This window comes from Mytilus galloprovincialis, chromosome 1 (assembly GCF_965363235.1).
Source record: "Mytilus galloprovincialis chromosome 1, xbMytGall1.hap1.1, whole genome shotgun sequence".
NCBI classification, from domain to species: Eukaryota; Metazoa; Mollusca; class Bivalvia; order Mytilida; family Mytilidae; genus Mytilus; species Mytilus galloprovincialis.
The window spans coordinates 18,406,761-18,427,107 of NC_134838.1; the positions used below are offsets into that span (position 1 = coordinate 18,406,761).

The following is a 20,347-nucleotide window of genomic DNA, read 5'->3' on the forward strand; positions in this document are numbered from 1 at the left end:
ACGAAAATTACTGAACTAATAGATTGATATGTTCTCCGTCCGTGGTAAAAAAAATCGGAGGTTATACATTTTCTACATCCAACTTGATAGATACCCATGGCGTCGACTTGATATCTAATTGTTCTGCATTACTATGTAATAGATAAATTAAAAGCTTATGCAAATGGTGTTTTCAAAATAAAACACCTTGTAATTGAGAAGAAAATTGTCGTTTTATTTGTTTCTATTAACTTTAAAAAAAATTGTTACTATAGTAAACATTACAGTAAGCATTTATCGCTTTATCTAACAAAGAGCTTCGTACTTTTGTTCTATTTCAACTGGGTTTCCTCCTGGTCTGTAAATGTATGGGTACTATAATGGCTTGATTTCACATGTTCAAATAAATAAGTTATAGGGATATGTTCATCATCTCTCTGTCTTGTATATATAAGTAAAATTGGGGTTACTATGAATAGTAAAAATGGGGTTACTTTGGATAGTAAAATTGGGCTTACTATGGATAGTAAAATTGGTGTCACTATGGAAAGTAAAATTGGGGTTAATATGGATAGTTAAAATGGGGATTTGTCTCTGCATCGTATGGATAGTAAAATTGGGGTTTGTCTCTGAGTCGTATGGATAGTAAACTTGGGGTTTGTCTCTGAGTCGTTAAAATCACTAGAAACTAGGTGAGAAATGAGCAGTAGTGATAGATATATATATATATATATAGAAAATTGAATATTTTAATCAATAACAAAAAAGTCCAAAAAAAAAATATGTATCATATACACAAGCTTGATTCCGTCACGCTTCAGTGATTCCCTATATAACCAACCAAATTTTTTCTGAAAAAGGGGGGCGGACCCCCTGACCCCCCCCCCCCGCCCTAAATCCGCCTCTGCTAGGTCAAGGTCTCGTTAGTTTTATGGAGTCGACTCAGTGAAATGCAAAGATAGAAAAATAACGGCGGGAAAAAAGACGACGGACACCAATTTATGACAAATGTTGACACTGAAATAGCACTACCTTTTTCCATTCTATGGGTCAGGTGTTTTAAAATGAAGTTTCAACCTACTAATCAATAATTGTGATTGGCCAATGTTTTGGTAAGATATATATAGGACTATAGCAAATAAACTTATTATTATTATTGAAATTTTATATATGCGCTAGACACTCGTTTAGTCTACAAAAGACCAGGGATTTTCTATACTAAGTATAGAAGTTCCTGAAAAGACTCATCAGTTACGCTCGAATAAAAAAATGTTAAAAAGGCTAAAAAAAGAACGAAGTTGAAGAGCATTTAGGACCAAAAATTTCTCAAAAGTTTTGCCAAATACAGCTATTACAAAAATGTAGTCTATCCATGAGGCAGAAAAGCCTTGGTAAATCTGTTTTTTTTTCTTTCTATTTTGCCTAATATATTAGATTATTTACCATTGGATATATTAATATGCCCTAGTCTAAGTCATGAATTGTTTTCTGTTCACACATCTGACCGTGTTTTTTTTAAAAAATATTTCTTTCTTTCTGAGATCTAATTTGAGTAGGCGAATATTTACATTGGTAAACCTTTAATGAAGACAATGCATGTAATTATGTTTTATTTGAAATAGTCCGCCACTCTAATCGTGACTCTAATCATCTCTTGAAATATTTACATTCATTTCTATTAATACGAGAATTAACTTGCCGTCCTCTGTTATTATATGAAATTATGAAAAAAAGGTTAGATATGCAGCCTACGTAAAAACTTTGTCATTGAATTTCTAGACACAAATAATGTTTGAGGTTTTTCTTATCGTTTTATGCAAAAGACACCGTTGTTTATTTTTGCGTTATTTAAATTTGATATATCAATTAAAATCAGCTACAATAATTTCCTTATTTATATTTCAAAGGTGTATTTGTTCTCATCAGATAACATTTATATGAGTATCAGCACTCATTAAACAATAACAATGCAACGGAAACAGGAAAGACTGGGATAATATTAAAAGTGTATTGTAAATATAGCGTTTCCTAATGATATGGAATGAAACGGACAACATCGTCACTGTTGCTTTGTTAGTCGAGAAACGAGGTCAATAATCTTAGATATTCGTAAGTACTTTCTTTGTTTGAATCGTCAACAATCATCACTCTCTCTTTCTCTCTCTCCAAGTCTCTTGCTCTCATGCTCCCTCTTAAAGTATCTCGCTCTCATGCTCTCTCCCCAAGTCTATCCGGCTCTCATGCAGGCTTACTCTCTTTTTCTCTCTTTCCAAGTCTCTCGCTCTCAGGCGCGCGCGCTCTCTCTTTCTTTCACTCTCTCCAAGTCTCTCACTCTCAGGCGCGCGCGCTCTCTCTCTCTCTCTCTTTCACTCTCTATAGCTCTCTCCAATATCTGACCCCGTTTACCATAAATGTCATCGTTTTTCCCGTTGAATAAAAAAAGTATTTACAATACAGATAAAAATGAGCCAAGTCTTGTAGATTTTATCATAAATAAACGGATTTATTTCAGTGAATTGAATGTTCTGTATAATCATAATCTTGCAATTAATTATTATATTAGATTATTATAAAAAAGGGTTATTTTTCATTTAGCGTTTGTATTAATATCATAAAAAGCTTTAGATAAATTTGAGGATATCAAGAAGCAATACAACTTGTAAGTCAAAGGTACACGAATCAATAGTGTGTCAGTGGCGTAGCCAGGGTTGAAATGATGTGGATGTTTTGCCGAGCGGAGCGAGCCGAAAAATGTTTTGGACCTTTTTGTGCAGAAAAATATTTTTTATTTAAGCACATGTACTCTCCCATAATCCGACACTAGTTAGATTTTTGTTTAAATTCAAAATACCCACCAATTCATATATTTATATTTTTAACCAAATTTTATTGTTTCCTTGAAACTACCATCATTCAATTCATAAATATTTGATGTAAAGTTTCTCACCCAATCTTATATTTGACATATCAAAAACCGTTTAAACGGGCCCCATTACAGCGGCACTTCTGTATAATTTAGAAGTTTCTTCTCTTTCCAGGAATTTGAGTCTACAACGTTGGGTTTTTTTTCACTGGGCTAAATGCATGCAGGAGACATGAAAATACCGGGCGCCCGATCGTCCGGTCTTGTTAGCACTCTCATGTGTACAATTCTTGTCAGATTAAGTGAAACTCATATCATAAGCAATGTCTTTGACAATTTGGAAAATAAGTCGTAATCAAATATTTTTAACCAGTAATGACCCTTTGAAATATAAATTGTAATGGAAATCCCATTTCATTTGCTGTGAAGCTTTTATTTCTCTTTAGATATTGAAAATAAAAAAGAACAAGAAATAAAAGTTTTTTTTTTAGTTATTCCCTTGTTCCTTGCCCTTTGATAGATAAAATATGACATGTAATGTGCATGGCGGGGAACATTAGTTCTTGTTTCTTTACTGATTGAAAATAAAATTAGTATTTGAACCTAGACAGAAACGGGAATTCATAAGCCTAGGACTTATCACGATCTATTACAATTTTTTTATCACGTCGTTTACAATGTCGCAAGAAACGATATCAGATATGGTGTTTTAGTTGTTAGTTGCTATAGTCAAATGAGAAGCCATCACTCCACTAGGTTCGATTTCAGATGAAACATGTCCGCGGGTCTGCGTATCAGTCCTCTCCGCTTGCCTTAGCCGATGACATAGACTATTTTTACAAACAAAAGTTAACTTGAAACACTATTCTGCGATTCAACTATCAAACTAAATTATCCAGGCATACTGCTTCGAAAATGACTGGACGTTATCTCATATCCTCGGCCTTGTTACATTTGGATACTTCCGAGTTAAACTGCTGCTATTTTTTTTTTTTTTTTGTCAAAATGATGTGGATGCTTGAGCATCTGAGCATACATGCAAGCTAGGCCACTGGCCACTGTGTGTGAAAAACACAAACAGCACTACAAATTAAAAATTAAATAAGCAAAACACGGAACATTCTCCAGGTAGGTTTGACTTTTATTATCATGTTATTTCCGGCCATTTCCGAGAAACCGAAATGTTTACCTTAATTTTTGTGAGTTGAGGAAGTGTAATTACCACGTTTGAACTAAATGGCATGCTTTAGTGATTTTGTTTTTCACAATAACAGTTGTAAATTTACCATGGACATTGACCAAAGTTATTTATAATTAAATATAAAGTGATATTTTTTTTAAACGAAAGTAGGTAAGTCCACACAACTTGTCCAAGTTATTTACAAGTATGCATATCAAATAATATATTTTTTGTTATATATCGCTTTGTGAATATTGACCCACTTAAATATAAATATTATGGAACAATATTTATAAGAAAACATTGCGTACTATTTTAACTTATTTTGACTTGTTAAAAAACACATGTGTTCTTTGTTTCCATCGATTTAATAAAAAGTTATAGAATTTTCTTGCCATCTATTCTTTTTATCTAGTATAAATCCCTAATAAGAAGATGAATCATTTTGAATAAACTAATAACTTTTTTCACATGATACTCGCAATGACTTTCATAACTCAGTTATTCATTCAGAAAAATTGATTTCTGATCAGAAAAATTAATACCTTTGAATTTGCATGACTTTGGTGTGTAATCAAACAAACATACAAATTTATATAGTAGACCAATAAAATATAATTGTTTGGTTTAAAGAGAGATTTTTTGTCAGATATTATAATTATCCAGAAATATTATATCATATTATCATTATTTGTCAACCAATAACTTTGTACATGTAAAATTAATTAAGATTGTTGAAGTCAAACACACCTTGCTGAAGCTGAAGCCCTGTTTGAACTCGCAGCCTCAGTGGTCACTTTTAATGAATTACATGTACTTGGAAGTTTATTAGATATCCAACCTGTGTAGCTTTAGTTTTGTCAAGTCCATAACTGATGACTGAATTGAAAGTCAACATAGGGGCTGAATAACGCCTAATGCATCGAATAAATCATACAATTGAAAATCGAATAAGTAACAGTTGACTCAAAAATAAAAAAATTAACACTTTCAGATTTCAAGATTCATTATTTAGTTATACAGGACATATGCATGGGATTGATGTCAACTTCTGTAATCAGTGGTGGACTAAAGTTACTAAGGATTGAAACTTTCATAATTTTTGGAAAGCTGACTGATTATACATATATACTTAACACCTATATATCATTGTAAAGTTTGATAGCTGCAAACATTTTTGTACATCATTTTTATTTGATAATATTCATTGGCAGTTCAATAATTCTTCATCCATAAGAATCATCTCAAAAATCATAAATACCACCTAATGCCTATAATTAACCTGAAATAATTTCAGGACTTTATGGTAGATTTTACTTACATTTTTGCTTTGTCATAAAACAGATTAGACAACCTCAATTTACCTCTGATAGCAATGAGAAATATCTGTTTCAGGACTTGTAATGAAGTATGTTATCTTGCTGTGTATGTTTTTGTATGGTTTTGTACAGGCCAGTTTTACATGCTGGGGATGCTGCAATTGCGGAGGTAAGTTAAATTTCACAAAACGGATTTATTTAAAAACTTTGAAATAGCAAATGTTATGTTTTTGTGTAAATTTAAATAAGCAGTACCAAGGACCCTTATCTGCCCCCTGAAATTGAATAATTCAATACTTTCAAAATTGGTTATGGAAAGATTCGAGCTTGTTTTAAATCTTTCCTAAGACACCGGCCTCTCTAGCAACAAGAAACTAAGCACAGGTTAGTTACTAAATCTACAAAATATAGATCAGTATAATAAATGGTTAATTGAGAATTAACAAGATCTTTAAAAAAAAAAATGAAATCTGAATATAAATATAAATATATACAATGATATAAAAGGTTTTCAAGTAAGGCCTATAAATTACTTGATAAATCTGCAATAATCATTGTAATTAATCAACAATTTAAATTAGTTCATTTTTTTTTTTATTAGTGATAGGCTTGAAACAGTCAATAAAATTTTAGAACTCTTAATTTATTGTAATTAGACATGTTAGAACAAACTATTTTTTTTAATTTTAATTTCCCATCAAATGTCTGGCAACAATTTTAATCATTTGAATATAAGAAGTGTATATATTTGTTCAATTAAGAAAGAATCAACATTTCAATAAAATAAGTTTTTTGATTTGTTTAAGTTGAACAAGTACATTTTCAATGCCCTTTGCTGAAAAACATATTTAAATTATAAATTGATTGAAATACACTCACAACTTTTAATCTTCAATGTCATATAATCATATTAATTGTTTTCAAAATCAATAAACAATTCTCAGAGGAGAAAATAGTATACCTATGTTTCAACTTAAAAAATGCCCTACTCCAACCTTTTAAGATTATTATTTTGACTGAATAATAAGTTCTTAGCTTCAAGTCTATCTGATGGTCCTATATCTTACCAGGATAATTGATAAACTTTATACGAAGAATTTTGTTTTGTTTCTAAAGATAAAATGTAAAAGGAAACATGTAGTTTTATTAATGTTCTTTTTTGTCCACACCCTATCTACTGGTAAACCTTGCTAAATATGATTTTTGAAATTATTCAAACTGCTCTTCCCATGTTTCAATAAGTGATTTCCATCACTTTGATTAATTACATATACCGGTAGTTAAGTCTATTTGGAAACTTTAGTGCAAAACTAAGGTTGTGATGTCATTATGATTTAATAGAAATGGCCATATTTAAAAAAGTCCTAGTTTTGAAATGGGTTTGGAGATAAGGGATATCCATCTGTGTAACAAAGTAAGTGTTTCACAACACAGCATTTTAGTAGTTTCCCTTTAACTATTCTTTAGGTATGTCCTTTTATAATATATGTAAGCGAGGACATCATCATTGTCCCATGGACAATGGACACTTTCCACTTCATGTTTTTACCTGCAATACAAGCAGAATGTGTTAACTTGATGATTTATCAAAGATCTAATCTACATGATCTAAAACATATCCCAAAATCGAAATCAGAAACTATTATTTTCTCTTTAGCAGAATTGTTGTGGTTTCCTGTTCAAAACAGATCCTTACGTTCATTTTATTTAATTGTAGAAATGGACCAAAGTGACCCATATTTGTTTGTTGGTGAATACTTAAATATAACATGTACATTGGATTCACACACTGTTGAAAATGGAGACAACTCATCCAAATTATGGTTTTCGTATGGAAGGGACATTGATGTTCCAGATACAGAAACAACTATCCTAAACAGTACTTCACTAAGGTTGAGTAGATTGATGACAACAACATTTGATAGTCCTTATATGTGTTACCTGAGGAATCCTAATTTTACAGAGAATGTCTGGGACAGTGTTGCCATAGTGGATACCACAACAGTACGAACTGAATGTGAGTATTGGATGCACATCCAGGAATTATTTTTAGACTTGGGGGGGGAGGGGGGGGGGAGGTGAGTCTAACAAGGCATACATATGCACAATGTTAGGACTTGTAAAAAGAAAACTCTATAGATTAACCATATACCCTGGTATGTACCTCCATAAGAACTCCTCTATAAACTGGTTTCTATATTTGTATGAAAAAGAGGGAAGAAATAGGTTAGTCTTATAGGTTTGTCTTTTGATTTTTTTTTAACATATAGCAGGATTAACTAGTTTTAAAACATGTAAAGCACTAAGTATAGTCCACTGCAGAAACTGTTTTTTTAATCATCAACTAGGGGGATTCCCACACATTTTGAGTGAACTCCAATCCACTTCTCCTCTTCATCCACTAAATTATTTTAGACAAAAATAAATTACACCTTTACTGTTAAATGTAGGTGTTGTTTTATTTTTTAATGTTTGATAATATACTAAAATTTATTTTCAAAGTGAAATATCTGTCAGAGAATACAATCCACTTGTCCTCTAGGATTACAGGAATAAAGGTAATTGTTAGAGAAGGGGATACATACAAATATACAAAATCTAACACAGACTGGTCTTAAGCAATGGCCTGAACTAATTGTATATTGTTTAATAAGACTTATGAACTATTCAAACATATGTCTTTTGTCTAGAAAACAAAATTTAGCCTTTTTAAACCCCAATTCTTAAGTTGGGGCTAAATTGCATTTACCTTGTCTGTCAATCTGATCATCTAACAAATATTTTTGTCACGCTTTTCTCCAGTACATGTACTCAGCAGAGTGACTTCATGTAAACAAAATTTGGTGAGCAGATTGGCAATAATAAGTTGTAATGTGTGATCTCTCTTAGGATCTGTTGGACACCTTCTAAAATTTTATCACTACTTTGAATTTTGATGCCCCACACGGCCACCTAGGAACATAAAGATTTTCAGTCTGTATGTTGGTTCATTCGTCTGTGTATCCATTCTTTCTTCCGTCTGTCTGTCTTGCTTCAGGTTAAAGTTTTTGGTGTAGGTAGTTTGTGCTGAAGTTGAAGTCCAATCAACTTGAAACCTAGTTCACAATTTACGATGGTGCAAGACAATTTAACGATGGCGCGAGTCATTTGACGATGGCGCAAGACATTTGAACGATGGCGGGGCGCCATCGTTTAACAGGCCATGGAGATCCCTGTCACATGCTCCCTATGATATGATCTTTCTAATTGTAATGCCAAATTAGAGTTTTGACTCCAATTTCTTGGTCCACTCATCATAGAAAATGATACTGAGAGTGGGACATCCATGTACTATGTACATATTCTTGTTTCAGTTTATATTAAATGAACTTGTTATTTTTTTCATATTTTTCTTAAGCACTTCTGAAAAGAGACACTTCATACTTGGTCAGCTGCTTCACAATGATGAACTGTAAGGTGTGACTGGCATTTTGTTATTTTGTCAGACACTTACTTCCTGCTTGCTGATACTTTGCATTTTTCAATATGTTTTGAATTACAAGTGGGAGTATGTTTAGCAGGAATGTTAATGCATTGTTGTTATAATAATTGATGGGTGCTTAAGGTCTAGCGGACTTATTACATGTATAATCTTAAAAATAATAATTATAGAGCCGTGGGTACATGCACTTTTTTTTGTGTACGAAACTAACATTAAAGGTTAAATAAAAAAGTGCTAGCTTGAAATTTTTATTAAATATTTATTGTCACCCTTTCTGGACACATTATTCTTATTCTGGACACTTCTTTCTCTACAAGACTGTGTGATGAACAAGAGATACAGAAATGCCAGCTTTAAAAAGCTTGGACACTTATGAGACCCATGACATCCTAAGCAAATGACAAAGAACAAAGCCACAGTGTTTTTTTTAATGTAAAACCATAGAAGAAATATAGACAAACTAATACTTAGGTCTGCTTAAACCTAATATTGGCTATTTGGTCCAATTAATGGAAGTCTGGTACATTGAGTTCACTTGTGTTCTCAAAGACTTGCAACATATTAGTTCACTCACTCATGATCTTTACCAACTACAAAGATAAAACATGTCTTCTTTTCCCTTCAACATTTTAATTTCATTTGAAAAAAATGGGTTGAATCAGTTTATCAATGGTTCAGGACCTAGAATTATAATAATACAAATTCTATTTCTGCTTATAATGTCCTTATGGCAATAAGATGTGATATGATTGCTAATGAGACAAATATTTAATTCCACTTTAGACCAAATAACAAAGACTTGTATTTTCATTTTTTTATGATTATCCGTGTTAAAATAATCATGTAACTAAATGCATGCGTAAACAGAAAATATACTTGTGGATTAGTAAGAAAGGACAATATAACATGTTTTCTAGTACAAGTACTAATTACTTAACTTTGAAGAGGCAGTACTTCAAATCTATAATCATAATATTGATAATTGAAATTTAATTGATTTGTTGTTTGAAAACTTGATTGTTTAACAATTGAAAATTATGTAATGTGTACCAGTTAATATTTTTGATCTACTATTGTTTTTTATAAGTTTCATACTTTTTTCTAGTATATATAAATTATATATACAAGAATTAGATACTAAATAAAGGCAACAATAGTATACAGGTGTTCAAGTCATAAATCAATTGATAGAATACAAATCCGGGTTACAAACTAACACTGAGGGAAACACATACAACAACGTTAAGAGGAAAACAAAGGAATATCAGGAACACTAAGGTGCAACGAAACATACGCCAACATACATAGAAACAAACTGTTTGATTACAACTGCCATATTCCTGACTGGATACCGGACATTTAAAAAAAATGGTGGGTTAAACCTGGTTTAATTGCTAACCAAACCTCCCGCTTTATGACAATGTTAAAAAATATCTCTAAAATGACAACGCTATGTGACAATACAGCAAAAACAAACGCAAGAACATTCATCACATAGAAACGCACAAACGAATAATATAATAGTCTACACAACATGCAAACTATTGATGACACAAGATTGTCATGCAATCCAGATATTTTACCTGAACAGTAATGAAAACACCTTTTCAACTCATACAAAAATAAATTATTGTAAATTAGCTTCCTGAATATTATCAGATATATTTCCTCTTCTACTTTTAATGCTTTCATTATAATAAAGGCCATTGAGAATTGAATGTTGGGTTTCCCAAAACACAAGAAGATATTAACTTGTTGGCAGGCAAAAAACACTTTTAAATGCTGTATATTTTACTTTGGTCAAAATTTAGACAAGGCATATTTATGCTGTTTAAGCTTTTCTTAAACCACCGAAAGAAATCTTCTGTTTGACATCATATGTTTATCTATCTTGTGATATAAGCTATGACAAATGAAACTTTTCAAAAGAAATTATCAGCCAATCAGAATCATTGATAATTGTCTTAAAAGAAAGTCCTTTTCTTTTTTTTCGTCTGATGAGAAAAAAAAGTGACAAGGAGAGCAAAACAGACCAGGCAGAGTTAAGGAAAGACAACATTCTTCTTTACATTGCAAAATAAAAGTTTTGATAAATAAATAATTTTAAACATGGAAATATAACAGAACTTACTTTTAAATTTTTAAATGGACTGTATTTAATTTTATTAGTAATTAGATATAAGAAGATGTGGTATGAGTGCCAATGACACAACTCTCCATCCAAGTCACAATTTATAAAAGTAAACCATTATAGGTCGAGGTACAGTCTTCAACACAGAGCCTTGGCTCACACAGTACAGAAAGCTATAAATGGGCCCAACAAATTACTAGTGTAAAACTTTTCAAACGGGAAAACCAACGTTCTAATCTTTATAAAAGAATGTGAAACAAGAAACACTTATGAACTTTATTAACAATGCTTTTATCTAAATATCAGATTATAAATGTCTTTCAGGGAAAGTTCAGTTATCTGCCCCTGACAGGGTATGTAAATCTGAAAAATGGAAATGGGTGTAACTGAATAACATCTTGGATTGATTTATAAATTTTAACTGCATCAATGCTAAAGCTACTAATTAACAGACCTAAATATTACATTTATATTGGTGTGATATTTAAACAATTTTTTTTAATAAATGTTACAACATTATTTTTAATCATTTGTGAGGCTCAGTAAACCATGATGTTTCTGCTTTTTAATATTTGTTTGTAATGCAGATAATATCATGAAGTGTAAGGTATTCCAACGTGGACAAACAGTACACCCTTTATCACAAAGTTCCCTTATGCTGTAATGAACAAATAATGAATGGAGATAGATTTTCTTAATACTCAATATTCAGTGAACAGTCTTTTTAGCTCACCTGGCCCGAAGGGCCAAGTGAGCTTTTCCCATCACTTGGCGTCCGTCGTCCGTCGTCGTCGTCGTCCGTCGTCCGTCGTCGTCCGTCGTCGTCCGTCGTCGTTAACTTTTACAAAAATCTTCTCCTCTGAAACTACTGGGCCAAATTAAACCAAACTTGGCCACAATCATCATTGGGGTATCTAGTTTAAAAAATGTGTGGCGTAACCCGGCCAACCAACCAAGATGGCCGCCATGGCTAAAAATAGAACATAGGGGTAAAATGCAGTTTTTGGCTTATAACTCAAAAACCAAAGCATTTAGAGCAAATCTGACATGGGGTAAAATTGTTTATCAGGTCAAGATCTATCTGCCCTCAAATTTTCCGATGAATCCGACATTCCGTTATTGGGTTGCTGCCCCTAAACTGGTAATTTTGGGGAATTTTTGCTGTTTTTGGCTATTATCTTGAATATTATTATAGATAGAGATAAACTGTAAACAGCAATAATGTTCAGCAAAGTAAGATTTACAAATAAGTCAACATGACCAAAATGGTCAGTTGACCCCTTTAGGAGTTATTGACCTTTATAGTCAATTTTTAACCATTTTTCGTCAATCTTAGTAATCTTTTACAAAAATCTTCTCCTCTGAAACTACTGGGCCAAATTAATCCAAACTTAACCACAATCATCTTTGGGATATCTAGTTTAAAAAATGTGTGGCGTGACCCGGCCAACCAACCAAGATGGCCGCCATGGCTAAAAAAAGAACATAGGGGTAAAATGCAGTTTTTGGCTTATAACGCAAAAACCAAAGCATTTAGAGCAAATCTGACATGTGGTAAAAGTGTTTATCAGGTCAAGATCTATCTGTCCTGAAATTTTCAGATGAATCGGACAACCTGTTGTTGGGTTGCTGCCCCTGAATTGGTAATTTTAAGGAATCTTTGCTGTTTTTGGTTATTATCTTGAATATTATTATAGATAGAGATAAACTGTAAACAGCAATAATGTTCAGCAAAGTAAGATTTACAAATAAGTCAGCATGACCAAAATGGTCAGTTGACCCCTGAAGGAGTTATTGCCCTTTATAGTCAATTTTTAACCATTTTTTCGTAAATCTTAGTAATCTTTTACAAAAATCTTCTTCTCTGAAACTACTGGGCCAAATTAAACTAAACTTGGCCACAATCATCATTGGGGTAACTTGTTTAAAAAATGTGTGGCGTGACCTGGCCAATCAACCAAAATGGCTGCCACGGCTAATAATAGAACATAGGGTTAAAATGCAGTTTTTGGCTTATAACTCAAAAACCGAAGCATTAAGAGAAAATCTGACAGGGTTTAATTGTTTATCAGGTCAAGATCTATCTGCCCTGATGTTTTCACATGGATCGGACAACCCGTTGTTGGGTTACTGTCCTGAATTGGTAATTTTAAGGAAATTTTGCCGTTTTTTGTTATTATCTTGAATATTATTATAGATAGAGATAAACTGTATACAGCAATAACGTTCAGCAAAATAAGATCTACAAATAAGTTTACATGACCAAAATAGTCAATTGACCCCTTAAGGAGTTATTGCCCTTTATAGTTTATTTTTTACATTTTTCATAAATTTTTGTAAATTTTTAGAAAATATTTTCCACTGTAATTACTGGGCCAAGTTCATTATAGATAGAGATAATTGTAGCAACAAGAATGTTCAGTAAAGTAAGATCTACAAACACATCACTATCACCAAAACACAATTATGTCATGAATTTATCCATGTCCATTGTTTACAATACACAAGACCAAGGTGAGCGACACAGGCTCTTTAGAGCCTCTAGTTTTATTAGTATATGCATAATTCCATAAAGATGAATTTGTTATTTTGTATGCCCATATTAATGACTTCAAATTTGATACAAAACAAGGAAAACATATCAATTTTACAAAATATACTAAAACTGTCATGATTTGTCGCAATCAGGACAATGGTGACTCTTAAACTAGTTCTAATTTCCTGAACTCAAATTATGTATGTCATTAAAAAGCAAATTAGGAAATAACTGTATTGTATGTTAAACTAAATTTGTCCTTCCAATACAGCTGTCTCCATTCTACCGGTAATGTCTCGTGTTAAAATAAATTCCATTTTAGTAAATATTTTGGCTTAAAAATGCCATAAATAGAAATTTGTGTGTAATTGTTACATCATCTTTGACAAATAAACAATGTGACATCATTGTTATACCTCCAATGTAAAAAAATAAACAATGTGACATCATTGTTATATCTCCAATGTAAAAAAATAAACACAACACATATTCATGCTTTTCATACACTTCTGAATGGTTAAAATACAAATATTTTTAGGCACAAAATGTACTTATTTACGGACTGGTAGAACATTGAATCTAGCATTTCAAAAGATTTGCCCACAACCAAATGAAAAGTATCATACCAAACTAATTGCATTAGAATTAAAGATAATGTAAGGTAAGTTTTGCAACCAATAATGTTAATTTTTTAATTTTTATTTAGTTTCATCAGTTTGTAATGTATTATTTTAGTAAACTATGAATAAAAAGGTGATTTGATTTTGCATATAATTGTGTTTATTTTATTTGTAGATTTTCCTCAACCTGTTAAAAATTTCAGTTGTATAATTTATGACTGGGATGAGAAAATGGAATGTAGCTGGGACTTGGGTGTGAACTATCGTGACTTGCATTATATCAACACAACATTGAGAATGTATGTATATTACAAGTTCAAACTAGAATTTTTTTTTTCATTTGGCTACAATTTCATTTATCTAAGGCAATAAATAAATATTGTTATATAAGTAAACAAACTATATGAAAGTCTGGAGTCGATTTCACAAAAATTATTACAAGTTTGATTGTAAGTATACTGAATTGTCCATAACTTACAATCAATGGTAGTTGATTTTGTGAAACCTGGAACTGAATTTTTTTTTTAACTTAACCCTCTTGCTGCTAAAGGGACATTTATGGCTTCCACACACAAATCTTGTTGATTGTGTAAAACGTCAAAGGTCCATTGTAAAGTCACAATACTCAGGGGCACTGACAACGTCAAAAGACGGCGCCAAAAGGATGATTTTGGCAGGAATTAAGCAAACTGATTAAAATGCATGTTTTGTATACTTAGAACAGATGTAAATAAAATGAAACATGATCATAAGCTTGTTAGTACTATAATATCAACTTATTTAATGTGTATACTAATTATGTAGTTCATCTTATTAATGTAAAATGTTGCAAACTTTCGAGAAATTTGTTAAATTTTTTTTCATACAATTTTCAATCCGAATATCTCAAATAATAATCGAATTCCTATAAATAAATAATCATAAAAAGTAACCGTTAAATTACTATTACTTGATTTTGTGAAATATTAATATTCACAATATATGCATTATCTACGAGAACTGGAAAATTTCTTTAGGGCTCAAATACAACAATTGAATTCTATGCTAAGATTTTTTTTTTGTAAAAATACATAAATGTTACCAGATTATAAACTTGCATTGCAACACGATATTTCAATATATTTTATATCTGTTTCATCATTGAAGCCCTAGAAAAAAATTTGAAATGTTTATTTCCATTCGAATATGGGGATGTTAAATTACTAGGTGACCCAATGATTTCTCTTCCTATCGTACATATCATCCTTTCCTAGTGGCAATCTCAATTTTCAGTCCTTCATAACAGATCCTTTACTTTGTAGATACATTGAGCAGCAGATTTATTGTACATTTAATTTCAGACGTTCTCAATATTGCATGAAATACTTGTCACTGGATGTTGAAAAGAAAACAATTTTTCAATCAACATAATTGAAAAGAAATTTCGTGTATGCAAATTTACACAATTTGTACTTCATCATAGAAAATGAAAAGGAACTATTATGGATTCAGGTTCACTTGTAGACTATAGACAATAACTTTAAAGATTTTTTTTTCTTTTGTTTTTCAAAGTTGTATTTTCAAGCATTTCTCTACAATTTTGAGCAATCAGTTGTCAACAGAATAAAAATAATCATGATAGAAAAATAAACAAAATGATTTCGGATACAAACGTTTACACAAATTCTTTCCTCACCTATCGAAACAAGTTTTTGAATGAAAACTTTAATGACACGTTTGATACTTTACTACAAGATGTAGTTCATAGAAACGACTGCTCAGAGTTTTCTTTTATTCTTGTTTGTAAAATCAATGTTTCTATTTGTATTTTCATTAGGTGCCGTTGTTTTGATTATATAATTATTTCATGATTTGTTTACGGTATTTTTCAATTGTAACAAGGTTTACTAAGCTAATCCGATAAAAAGGATAATATATTTTAGTATTTTAGAAGTGGTTAGCATAAGTTATTCATTTCACTTGACAAGGATAAATTAAAAGCGCTTATAAAGTTAGAAGCAATGAGTATCATAATATTTTCTTTTTTTTAAGACATGCAAGATAAAAAATACTATATTTCAAGGTTAAAAGTTGTAGTTGTTTAAATGATGTTGTATTAAGAACATCATTTATAACATTCTTATAGCAATGATTTTCATAGAATTTCTTTTACATCGCTTTTCATAATTACGGCTATCTTGACACGGGAAAAATTATGGACGGCGGGAAATTGCTGTTCTACAGAGTGGCACAAGATTTGCAAAGTCACAGATATGAAACGTCAAGATGCTTTTGGCGCGACAAAGCCAGAAAAAAACTCGGCAGCAAGAGGGTTAAAGCATTGCCAGTAGAATATTTTTTTTGAAAATAATTTATAGACATTTTCATTGTTTGATGATGTGTCACTATACATTGACTGTCAATTGTTTATAATGTTATGATGTTAAACAATTATTACCCAGAATGCTTTAGATTGAGAAATAAGAATTGGGTCAACAGTTAATACAGTCATTTGTGTAGTTATATTTGTTATCACCTTGTTGCTAAGGATGAGTGCATTGTCTAACTTTGTTCAGGATGAATTTCATTGACATTGTCCATCCTATTCGATCCTGTCATTAATTTAGGTTTATTTACATAATTGTTTTTTTGTCACAGCTTTATCACAGTTTTATGATATTATACTTTCCACAAATATTTTTAAATGCTAATTGTTTACACCTCTCTAGTTACCACTAAAATATTCATCATTTTTAGAAGCTAGATTAAAAGCTTTATAGTAAGAAATAAAAGTATATTTCTGGGTCAACTATTAACTCATTCATCTTAAGTGAAATATTTTTTTTTCATCTAAAACCTTATTAATTTTTAAAGGTCTTCCGAACATAGAATCTTATGTTTGAATACAGAAATACCCCCAAAACTATGATTTAGAGGTAAATCTTGGGAGACATAGATCTAATTACAAGTTTCATTACCCTTTATTGGTTCCATTGTTGTTTTATAAGGAACTTCCGGGTACAACAGTTAACTTCATTTAGGTGCTTCTTTTTTCAATTGTTAATTCTGTTTAATAAAATGTAAACATGAAATTTGAAACAGTGAACCGGATTTCATATAATCATTAAATCATAATTTAGAATATTTGTCATGCAAATTTAGTGACTAACTGACATTGATAGACGTGTTAAATCTCATTTTATCTTCTGACAAAAGATTATCTTTCTAAAGACCTGCAGTTGTGTAAACTCATTCAATAGCAATAATGAAGTTTTGTTTCTTCAATAGAATAGTAACTAGGATCTGAAATTATATACACAATTATTGAAATCTTTCCAACAGCAATTGTGATCAATTTGATCAAAGTAGTTGGGTGTCTCATCAAACTTTGCATGTAGGAAAATTTTGTATTCTGACACCCAAACAATCTTAAAGTTCTGAAATAACATGTTACTTTATGAAATGTGATATTTTTCTTATAAACTGCACCTATTGTATAAATACAGCTGAAATTTATTTGCTTATATCAAGTTTGATATTTTGAAGAAATTAAACAAGATAGGGTTTGCCAAAAAGTGAACTGTATATCTAAATGTATAGTATTTCTGTTGATTTGGATTTGGAAACATTAGCAATGAAAATGGTCATTTTCTGTTACTTCATCATGTAAATGAATTGAAATTACATTTTTTTTTATCTATAAATTACCTGTATTTTTTCCCTTGAACAACAAGGATTTCCTTCTAGACTCCATAAATATAATTTACATAGATTTTTATACGACCGCAAATTTTGAAAAAATTTTCGTCGTATATTGCTATCACGTTGGCGTCTGCGTCGTCGTCGTCGTCGTCGTCGTCGTCGTCGTCGTCGTCGTCCGGCGTCCGAATACTTTTAGTTTTCGCACTCTAACTTTAGTAAAAGTGAATAGAAATCTTTGAAATTTTAACACAAGGTTTATGACCATAAAAGGAAGGTTGGTATTGATTTTGGGAGTTTTGGTCCCAACATTTTAGGAATAAGGGGCCAAAAAGGGCCCAAATAAGCATTTTCTTGGTTTTCGCACCATAACTTTAGTTTAAGTTAATAGAAATCTATGAAATTTTGACACAAGGTTTATGACCACAAAAGAAAGATTGGGATTGATTTTGGGAGTTTTGGTTTCAATAGTTTAGGAATAAGGGGCCAATAAAGGGCCCAAATAAGCATTTTTCTTGGTTTTTGCACAATAACCTTAGGTTAAGTAAATGGAAATCTATGAAATTTAAACACAATGTTTATGACCACAAAAGGAAGGTTGGTATTTATTTTGGGAGTTTAGGACCCAACAGATTAGGAATTAGGGGCCAAAAAGGGACCCAAATAAGCATTTTTCTTGGTTTTCGCACTATAATGTTAGTATAAGTAAATACAAATCTATGAAATTTAAACACAAGGCTTATGACCATAAAAGGAAGGTTGCTATTGATTTTGGGAGTTTTGGTCCCAACAGTTTAGGAAAAAGGGGCCCAAAGGGTCCAAAATTAAACTTTGTTTGATTTCATCAAAATTGAATAATTGGGGTTCTTTGATATGCCGAATCTAACTGTATATGTAGATTCTCAACTTTTGGTCCCATTTTCAAATTGGTCTACATTAAGGTCCAAAGGGTCCAAAATTAAACTTAGTTTGATTTTGACAAAAAATGAATCGGTTGGGTTCTTTGATATGTTGAATCTAAAAATGTACTTAGATTCTTAAGTATTGAAGTTTTTTTGGTCCAGTTTTCAAATTGGTCTACATTAAGGTCCAAAGGGTCCAAAATTAAACTTTGTTTGATTTCATCAAAAATTGAATCCTTGGGGTTCTTTGATATGCCAAATCTAACTGTGTATGTAGATTCTTCATTTTTGGTCCTGTTTTCAAATTTCAAATTCTACATTAAAGTCCAAAGGGTCCAAAATTAAACTAAGTTTGATTTTAACAAAAATTGAATTCTTGGGCCTCTTTGATATGCTGAATCTAAACATGTACTTAGATTTTTGATTATGGGCCCAGTTTTCAAGTTGGTCCAAATCAGGATCTAAAATTATTATATTAAGTATTGTGCAATAGCAAGTCTTTTCAATTGCACAGTATTGTGCAATGGCAAGAAATATCTAATTGCACAATATTGTGAAATAGCAAATTTTTTTTTAATTAGAGTTATCTTTCTTTCTCCAGAATAGTAAGCAAGAAATATCCTATTTGTGCAATAGCAAGAATTTTTTTTAATTGGAGTTATCTTTCTTTGTCCAGAATCAACTTAAATCTTTGTTATATACAATATACAATGTATATACACTTTTTACTACCAACTGATAAATTTAAATAATCTTTACCATTCAGTGATAACAAGCAGTTTTTTTACATCTTAATATTTTATGATGTATTTAAATGAGTAGTTATTGTTGCAAACTCCATTAGAAATTTGAATTGATATCAGTTTTGAAAAAGGGAAACGGGGATGTGAAAAAAAGGGGGGGGGGGTTAAATTTTTCTCATTTCAGATTTCATAAATAAAAAGAAAATTTCTTCAAACATTTTTTTGAGAGGATTAATATTCAACAGCATAGTGATTTGCTCAAAGGCAAAAAAAACCTTTTAAGTTCATTAGACCACATTCATTCTGTGTCAGAAACCTATGCTGTGTCAACTATTTAATTTTAGATTTAAAAAGTTTGAAGAAGAAATCTTTAATTGATTTGTAAAATCTTGGCATTTGTTTTGTGTAAAAAAAAACCATGTAATGTCAAAAATTTGATCACAATCCAAATTCAGAGCTGTATCATGCTTGAATGTTTTGTCCATACTTGCCCCAACTGTTCAGGGTTCGACCTCTGCGGTCGTATAAAGCTGCGCCCTGCGGAGCACCTGGTTTAGTTTGACACTGAATTTATAGGTTTTCATTATGCAATATTATCTTATTTCTTGTAAAGTGTAGTCTTCAAGGTCTAACAAACTTGGACTGGCTTGTTATGCTTTTTTGTTGAAATTTGCATTTTGATTTTTGGCTACATTTGATATCATTGGTGGATCCAAGGGGAGGGGTTCCTGGGATTGCAACCCCCCTTTTTTTGGCCGATCAATGCATTTGAATGGGGACATATAGCTGGAACCCCCCTTTATCCTGGGTTGGGAACCCCCCTTTTTAAAAAAGCTGGATCCGCCCCTGGATATAAAGAGGCCTTAACTGATTTTACTCGAAAATAAATACATCATTGAATTGAACGTATGGGTC

At 31.4% G+C, this 20,347-nt stretch overlaps 1 protein-coding gene across 3 annotated transcripts in view; it reads left to right on the forward strand.

Annotated features, from left to right (window-relative positions):
• Positions 1-2,018: 2,018 nt before the first annotated feature.
• The window catches only part of LOC143068096 (uncharacterized), a 51,899-nt gene continuing 33,570 nt past the window's right edge, over positions 2,019-20,347 (forward strand). For 2 of the 3 annotated variants that reach the window (XM_076241868.1, XM_076241887.1), the window contains exons 1-4: positions 4,019-4,193; positions 5,418-5,510; positions 7,059-7,358; positions 14,285-14,408. In XM_076241868.1, the coding sequence (XP_076097983.1) occupies positions 5,426-5,510; positions 7,059-7,358; positions 14,285-14,408 (509 nt within the window). In that variant the 5' untranslated portion in view covers positions 4,019-4,193; positions 5,418-5,425. Of the gene's footprint in view, positions 2,089-4,018; positions 4,194-5,417; positions 5,511-7,058; positions 7,359-14,284; positions 14,409-20,347 lie in introns of those variants that run through there. The other variant, XM_076241876.1, reaches the window with a different exon arrangement.